This window comes from Acyrthosiphon pisum, chromosome A2 (assembly GCF_005508785.2).
Source record: "Acyrthosiphon pisum isolate AL4f chromosome A2, pea_aphid_22Mar2018_4r6ur, whole genome shotgun sequence".
In the NCBI taxonomy this organism is placed as follows: domain Eukaryota; kingdom Metazoa; phylum Arthropoda; class Insecta; order Hemiptera; family Aphididae; genus Acyrthosiphon; species Acyrthosiphon pisum.
In genome coordinates this window covers 73,529,524-73,538,093 of record NC_042495.1, presented here as the reverse complement: position 1 = coordinate 73,538,093, position 8,570 = coordinate 73,529,524, and the positions used below count along the sequence as shown (strand labels likewise).

General features: G+C 27.9%; 1 protein-coding gene across 1 annotated transcript in view; it reads right to left on the bottom strand.

Annotated features, from left to right (window-relative positions):
- The window catches only part of LOC100574721 (nose resistant to fluoxetine protein 6), a 17,846-nt gene that overhangs the window by 1,368 nt on the left and 7,908 nt on the right, over positions 1–8,570 (bottom strand). Inside the window, exons 3-13 of the mRNA XM_008189608.3 lie at positions 5,946–6,184; positions 4,895–5,112; positions 4,730–4,827; positions 4,455–4,636; positions 4,221–4,378; positions 3,964–4,132; positions 3,713–3,906; positions 2,983–3,124; positions 2,543–2,732; positions 2,323–2,468; positions 1,970–2,087 (exon numbers count right to left, since the gene is read on the bottom strand). Coding sequence (XP_008187830.1) covers positions 1,970–2,087; positions 2,323–2,468; positions 2,543–2,732; positions 2,983–3,124; positions 3,713–3,906; positions 3,964–4,132; positions 4,221–4,378; positions 4,455–4,636; positions 4,730–4,827; positions 4,895–5,112; positions 5,946–6,184 — 1,854 coding nt within the window. The remainder of the gene's footprint in view (positions 1–1,969; positions 2,088–2,322; positions 2,469–2,542; positions 2,733–2,982; positions 3,125–3,712; positions 3,907–3,963; positions 4,133–4,220; positions 4,379–4,454; positions 4,637–4,729; positions 4,828–4,894; positions 5,113–5,945; positions 6,185–8,570) is intronic.

Here is an 8,570-nt window from a genome sequence, read left to right as displayed (position 1 = left end):
AGCAAATTTTTCATTTTAGAAAAGTGTTTTTAATTTTTTAATTTTTAGAACCTTTAGTTGATCACTATTACAAGTATTAATATTTTATCCTATGATAAACCATTGCATACGAAAAAGCTTCCGAGCTGAGTGTTAGCAGCAGGGCCCCCACAAATGGGGGAGGCCGTTGGACCTGGAATTCAGAGGCCCGGCTATTTTATGGGCCCGTTGAAATTAATTTGTAATTTTTGAAATTTCGATAGAAATATTTATTTTATGTTATAAATGTATAATATTATAATATATTAAGTAGAAATTGTGAATGGGACAATCGTATCGCTTGCAAAGGATTTTATTCTATTGGAAGTGCCAAAAGTTTTGTATAGGTAGGGTCCACAAAAACATTTAGTTCAGGTGGCCAACATTTTATATGGGGGCCTGGTCAGCGCAGCTATATTTTCTAAGTAAGTTTTATAATTATTTAGTAATGTTAATGATAATAATTTATTTTTGTATTAGTAAAACAAAAACATGGCTTATATTATAATATTATATATTGTTAGGTAGCCAGGTAGGTAATTTATTATTGTTATACAAATATTAGTCTAAATATTTTAAAAATTGTATCATCGTGTATACATAATAGTAATATACTTAATGGCTAAATGGCCAAAAAGTTATAAGTTTCTATGGCTAATGTTTTTAAATTATTATTCCTAGTGCCTTCTATCAAAATCACATAATATTTGTTTGAATGGTGATATTTAATATTTATTGACTGACCTGTTAACAAATTCTACAAGAACTTTCAATTTAAATAATATGCTCCAATATAATTATATTAGACATTTTTAAAAATCACAATGCAGTCATGAGAAAAAATATCTTATTTGGCCAATACTAGTTGTGTCACCCAACGTTGCCCGGGCCAACGATTTGTATTTTTTATTAAATGTATTTGTAAAAAATGTAATTCAAGTGTAAGCTACCCTTTAGCTACCTATAGGAATTGAAAAAATAAGATATAAACATCCTTCAAGACTCAAGAAATCTATTGATATAACTTTTATTGAAAACGGTCCAGTAGTTTTCGAGTCTATAAACTTCGGATGAACCAACAACATTTTTTAACTGTATAACCCGACTTTGCCCGTTAAAAAATGAAAAAAAATATAAAATATATCACTACAATAGGAGTATCTTGGTTTTGGTGTACCTCAGTTCACGGACAAATTTGCGTCGACGTACCTCGCTTTGTGAACTAATTCAACCGAGATTGACAATTCGACTGCGGTGGATTGGATATAGCGCTTGATATACGTCGAACGTGGTTCAAACTAATGTCTAATTTTTTCCTATATCTTCAAGAACGATTTGAAATTTTCACAAAATCGGTTAAGTATTTTTTGAGTACCCATATAAGCTACAAACATACATTTAACTCTTATATTTATTTTAAGGTATAATTTCTTTGTTCGAAACCATAAACGCAACAAATTGTAATATTGTATATATTTGTATGCATGCTTTTACCTCATCAGCCCGATGACGAAACATATTAATTTCTTTTACTACTATTACAGTATTATATTAATCTGTAAGTCGTAACCAATAGCAACCATTTATTAACAAAAATGTTCATCGTGAACCTAAAAATATTTTTTAAAATTGCAATAAGAAGGTCTCTCAAGTTAGACCAAGCAAAGGACATTTGCAGAATTTCATTAAAATCGGTTAAGTGGTTTCGGAGATCAACTACGTGATCTAAAATCGTGACACGAGATTTATGGTTTATATATATATATATAATAGGTATAGAATAGATAAGCACTATGTTATCTTGACAGTAGTTTTAGATGAAAATGAATATTATAACTATATGAATGTATATTAATATGTTATAACTTATAATATAAATACCTAAAATATTATATATTATATTCTTGAAATACAATGGTTAGAACTATAAATTACATTTCAATAATCTTACCTCCGACAAATATTTTCATAACATTCTTCTGAACTCTATCAAATGGCGATTCGACCATTACGTTGATAACAAATGCGTACATGATGGCCACCGTGCTGTCAGCACAAAATCTCCAAAACTGTTTTAAAACCATACAAATAATTTAATACGTTGGAATAAAACTGTCATAAGTACGTGTAAAGTATTGAAACAATTTGTTTTGTATTTCAAATACATTTTTGGAATACAAAATACTAAGAAAATCCCAAATAGGTAGGTACATATTTTCTATTATATTTTTTGTATATAGGTACGTAGTATGAAAACTCGGTACCATATACAGTGTACACATTATATAATTTTATTCTAATTACCATTAATGTTAAGTTTTGGTATGTCGGTTTCTCGATGGATCCAATCGTTTGGAGTTGAATGATTTCTTGGTACATGTAAATGCAAAAAACTAATTTTCCAAGAACGTGGAAAACTCTATGACCTAAAAAGCCACTGATGCAAACCCCTTCACACATGTACAATAAAAAAGTAAAAATGGAGTTTATTTTTTAAGGTTTAAATAAAAATAATTATAGGTACCAAATCCGGAGAGTCCGTGACCTATTATTCCGTACGAGATAAGAATAGACCACACAAGTCGGCCGACTGTAAAGTATATTGCGTGCTCGTAATTTACATATCGGTGTCCCAGTGTAAAGAATGTTCCAGAACTCAAGTATATAATATTGCCAATCATAAGGACCACTGGAGCCCAGAAAATACGACTTTTCTATAAATGTATACAAGTTTGACGTTAATGTGTAATACTAGTTAAAGTAACGTGTTCCTACATATTTTGTACAAACAAATGATGTATGCGAAATATTTATTTCTGCAATTATATTTTATCAAATTATTTTAAACAAAAATAGTTAAACATAGGAACAGTATTACAGTTTATTTATCTGTTTAATTTTTAAAATAATACTTATGTTGCATTCAACAAAGGGTTAATTATAATAAATTAAACTCTATATTACCAATGACAATTTGTAATCAGCTTCCTTCAACCTCGTGTACATGTATCCTGCTAAGATTCCAACAAAGTAAGTCATTGACCTCATGTGGCTTTTTATATACACTTCAGTGTAAAATCTTTCTTTGCTGAGATCTTTAAGATTTCTATAATACGAAAATGATATATGTTATGTACATTTGATTTGAATTTAATATTAAAATTGGTGCAAGTACTAATTTGTTTAAAATAATTAAAATTAAAATAGGTAGGCGAGTAGTAATTTTTTTACAAATATTTATCAATTAATATAACATGTTTAGATAATTACTTAAAATAATAAGATTTTATATTTAAAAAATAAGTAATGTCGTCTCCAGGAAAAATAAGAGATAATATTTATTATAGTATTTAGAATTGCATATATTATATAAAAATTATCATTAACAATAACAATAACTGTACGTCTGTTCGAATATTTTGCAAAATAAATATTCTTTAAATATATTTTTTAAATTTATTTATCCGTCAATAACTTAAAAAACACATTAACCTCTTAATGGACTAAAAAAATATGGTACCTAGTAAATTTGGATATATTCAATTTGTTTCTAAAAATAAATATAATTTTATATCGAATAAGCTATATACTAGTTAATAGTGGTCATATTATGTACCCGACAAACTGAGTAAGTAATTGATTTAAATATAATAATATTATATTTCAGAATAATTTTATTATTATAACCGCTTACTGTGGAGTAATATCAGCCGTTCCTCGATGCTTCTCATTCATTATTATATAAGCAGGAATTACTGTTGACAAAGTCAAACACGCACCAAGTATCATAAGCCCCTGTTTTCTCCACTTCCAAATTGCATAAGTGAGTAGTGTACCAACTATGAAAAAGTGCATATCGCAAGCTAAATACCATGACGGGATGATACACTATAAACATACGTCCATTAGTCAATATTTATGACAAATAATGTAAACTGTACTTACCAACTCATCAGTGTGAACGTAGTTGTTGATAAAAAGTACGTTTGTCCACCAGTTGTTTTGACACCTTTCCGCTTCCTTGTAGACGATCATTCTCCAATAAGGACCACTATTCAGATACGGAAGTACGAAAATATATGTGGCTATAAGTGTTCCGTACACTGGGAATATTCTGAAATAAAAATCCTCAATATTTCTCTACTAATTGACGTAATATATTCTGAGCAATTATAAATAACTAAAATTAATACACCACGTACCTCAACCATCTATAAATCATTATGGGTATAAAGTTTAAATGTTTTTTTTCTGTAAGCTGTCTTGTAATTAGATAGAAAGTGAGGAATCCACTTATTACAAAGAATGTTTCCAAAAATATGGTGCATTTAAAGTAGCCCAACCAGAAATTGTGAATCATCTAAACAAAAAAAAAAAACGTTTTGGTATAAATAATTATTGCTTTATTAATGTTTTATGCGTTGCATCGCACTTACCCAATGAGTGAAATTGGGATTTGACTGTGGGTTTCCAAGCTCAATAAACCATCTATGACCAATGATGACTTGTAGAATTGCACATACTTTTAGTCCGTTAATAATTGAAAACTCTTCGGTCTCCGATGGTTTTAGAAGTCTTTCAAAGTTTGAGATAAGTGAAAACGGTTTCATGATTTTTTCTAATAAAATAGGAAAAAATGACTGTAGAATACATTAAAAATAATATTTAAAAAAAAAATGCTTATTACAAAATTGTATTAGCCTGAACTTACTCATTGGTCCGTGTTCAGATTTTGGTCGGTATTGTAAATAAATTAAATCATATAAGGTGCCTATGATGACAAGTAGTCCGACCATCACGTACATTGAACTACAAAAATCAAGAAAAGCTGTCAACATAACGCTGAAGAATATAAAAGTATTATTTTCAATCGTACCAGACAAAGAAAAAACCCGCAGTGAATTTATATACATTTTCTTTGGAAGTGTGCAACAATGGGTCGATGGTCACATCACCTTCCAATCCATGACGGTTCATCTCTGGTATTAATACGTTGCTCACGATCTTTTGAACGTCTTCCGATTGACAAGTATCTGGTAAACACACGCCCCATTGAAACTTGTGCCTTTGTACATAAGCCTCTTGTACGTTATGCTAAAGAATGAAAACGACTTTCAATGAAAAACTTTTAAATTAAATTTGGAAAAATGTATTACGACAAACAAATATAAGTCGAATAAAACTAAAACGTATCAGTTGAAAAAAGTATCTCAAATTTAAATTATAAAATTAAATTTAATATTTATTATGTAGACGATGTGTGATGATTAGTAATTGGTCATAATGACCACGGAAAAAGGAATGGCCCAAGATTAATAGTTCCACAGAAAAATGGTCAAAAAGTACAACGCTATTTTAAACGAGAAATCATAGTACAAGAAAAAAACATATAATATTATTATTAAAATAAAAAAAAAATTCAATATAAGTATATTTAAAAATATACACGTTTTGTAGTTGTATTCATATAATATGCTTAATACATAAATATAGTTTTTAATATTTAAGTACCAATGACAATACTTATTATAACTTAATGTTCAATAAACGATTTTTATTTTAAATATCAGACTTATGATCGAAAATTATAGTAGATAATAATTCGGTATCTTTGATAATAAACATTACTAGTAGATATTTTTCAAAAACCAACTTTTTTTAAATGACATTGTGTTGATATTTTGTTTTAAAAGATAATAGTTAGTCATACATTGTTCATACCTTATTTTACTATAATACTACATGCTATAAATTAACTTGAAGAAAAATGTATCTATTAGTATTAGTTAAAATTTGTAAAAAGTTTATAATCATTATTTTATATTTTTATTTGAGATTTGATGACGGGAAATATATTCATCAACTATTTATGTTTTTTATACAATATTTATAAACATATAACAAATTAAACAATATTTGGTACCTACCTTCAGTACTTCCCATGTTGACGTGTCTTGGTCAAGCGGTTCGTAATCTTTCGAATGATCGTTGTCATAAAATCCTGGATATACTTGAACACTTGGTCGAAAATCAATGTCTACTAATGTGTATCCACCAGATATACCAAGGTTTTTAGATTTTGTTTCAATACATTGGTCGAAATTTCCGAAACTAAATGTGTTTGCGTCTACAAGTCCTTCAGGACCTTTTGATGTGGCATCTAACACTACAATAATGCAATAAACGATGATATAAATATTTTCACGTATTTATATAGTGTATACCAGTTGATATATATATTTAAAAAATGAAGAATTTAATAATTTAATAACAATTTAAATGAGTATTTTATCGAAGCATTTTATCGTGTAATTATTTTAATTTTAATTTGTAGTCCAGTACTCTGTTTTTTCACTAAAAAAAGCTTATTGTTTTAAAATAAAAATATTCGATATTAGGTACGCATCAACATATTTAAGAAAGTATTCTACTTTAGACGATGCAATTAAGATAAATATTGTCCAAATACTCAAATGTAATGTCAAGGGGCCCTCGAACAAACACGAAAGCACAAAAAATAGGCACAGCAATAAAATGTTAAACGCATATCCTAGCATGAACATAGGTTATATATAGCAATTCTTCCAAAAGAAAACTTACAAATAAGTTAATACTTTTTGAATTATGAATTTTCATGTTTAAAAGAATCTCGTAATAATGTATGTTACATTTTTATTACAGTTAATTGCATTTGTCGTAAGCGTACTTTAACGATATATAATATAATATATCTTTTTAGAACTTTTGACATTTGATGGTATTTCGTTTATTTGTAATAAAAATGTAAGGATATACTAAGCTGTTAGAAATACAGTGAAGATTGGTTCTTCAATAAAATATATTAAATTTTGTTATAAAAAAACCGATTGCTTATTTTAAGGAATTTGTGACACATCATGTGTTTTTTAAAGATTTAATAAATAATTGTATATTGCGTACGTTTAGATGCACCATTGTGTAAGTAACATAATTTTAATATTGACTAGGAGACACAGGGTATGATTATTTTAACATATACTTACTACAAATTTCAAATAAAATACATAATAGCTATCCTACTATATGATACCTACATAATATCAAAACAATAATCCCATGTTTACTGCCAAAGAAAAAAAAATACCATTTCATTAGATTACTAGAATGTATTGATTTTAAAGTGTTTTTATTTTGAATGTCTTTGTGCACCTTAAGTAGTCGAAAAAATAAAAATAAATTTAAAATATATATCTACTCGCAGTTTTTTTTGTACAATAGACATTTAAAATTTGAACGAAATTATCTGATATTTTATCGAAAAATAACGATTTTAGTTATTTTTTTGTAATTTAAAAATATTATTCATACGATAAAATATTACTCGGTACTTTTGAATTATAATATTATCTTTTATTAATGATTCAGTGCCATTTTTAAATGTAAAGTTTACAATCCTTTTTCGTATATAATGATTTTATATCATTGAATTCAAATCTGACACATACATTACAGTGACCCACACGACACCTACGACACTACCCACAGTACCTACAGCAGAGTGGTACCCATTTGTCCACCCTTTTTTACTTAAAAATTACATTTTGTTATTCGTCAATTTTTATATATGTTTGTCAAAAGATAAAAATTTACTTATTGGTTTTGGTCTGAGTGATCAAGTCAAATGTTATTTTTTTTTAAGTGAAATTGTTATTTTTGATATTAAATTAGGACATAAACTCAATTAGGTTTGATTACGAACACATTTTTTATAGTTAGTAAATTAAATGTTTTTGTGCAGATGTAAAAATCATAAATAGCTAATTTATCAGTTAATGAAGAGAGAGTTTTTTTTTTCATCCAAATCTTTTATTTTATTTGAAATATTATAATATAGTTTGAGTAGTTTGACAAATTAAAAATATTTAAGAAGATGTGATACCCGTATGCGTTGTCTCCGTCTTACAAATCTACAACATAGCAAAAAATGCTTATGCGCGGCATAGAACCAATCCCTCGGTATTTATAGTAGAATTACCAAAACTCCATAACGCATAGGGAACAACTTTATCTGTGTCGTAGCATTTTTATTTTTTTTTATAGCATTTACCAATAATTTTTAATAATTAAATGAAAAAAAAAAAACAAAAAAAAAAAATCATAATATTCTCAAACTCATAACTTTAATTTTATTTATGGTATCCAAATAATAAAAACGCTACGACACAGATAAAGTTGTTCCCTTGCGTTGTGGAATTTTGGTAATTCTACTATAAATACCGAGGGAGAGATTCTATCCTGAGAAAAACATTTTTTTTGCTATCTTGTACATTTGTAAGATGGAGACAACGGATGCGGGTATCACGCGGAGACGTATTTACGATTTTGGCGCCCTAGATACACACATATTGGCGCACCTTTTTTTCTCAGTTTCCTATTACTCATTGTCACAAAAAACTTTTAAAGCCTCTTCTAATTTACAATAGTACTTTTTCTCTCTGTTAAAAATGCAGGGCTTGAAACCGGTATAAACCGTTATAAAACCGAAACCGAAAAAATTGGGTATCGGTATAAAT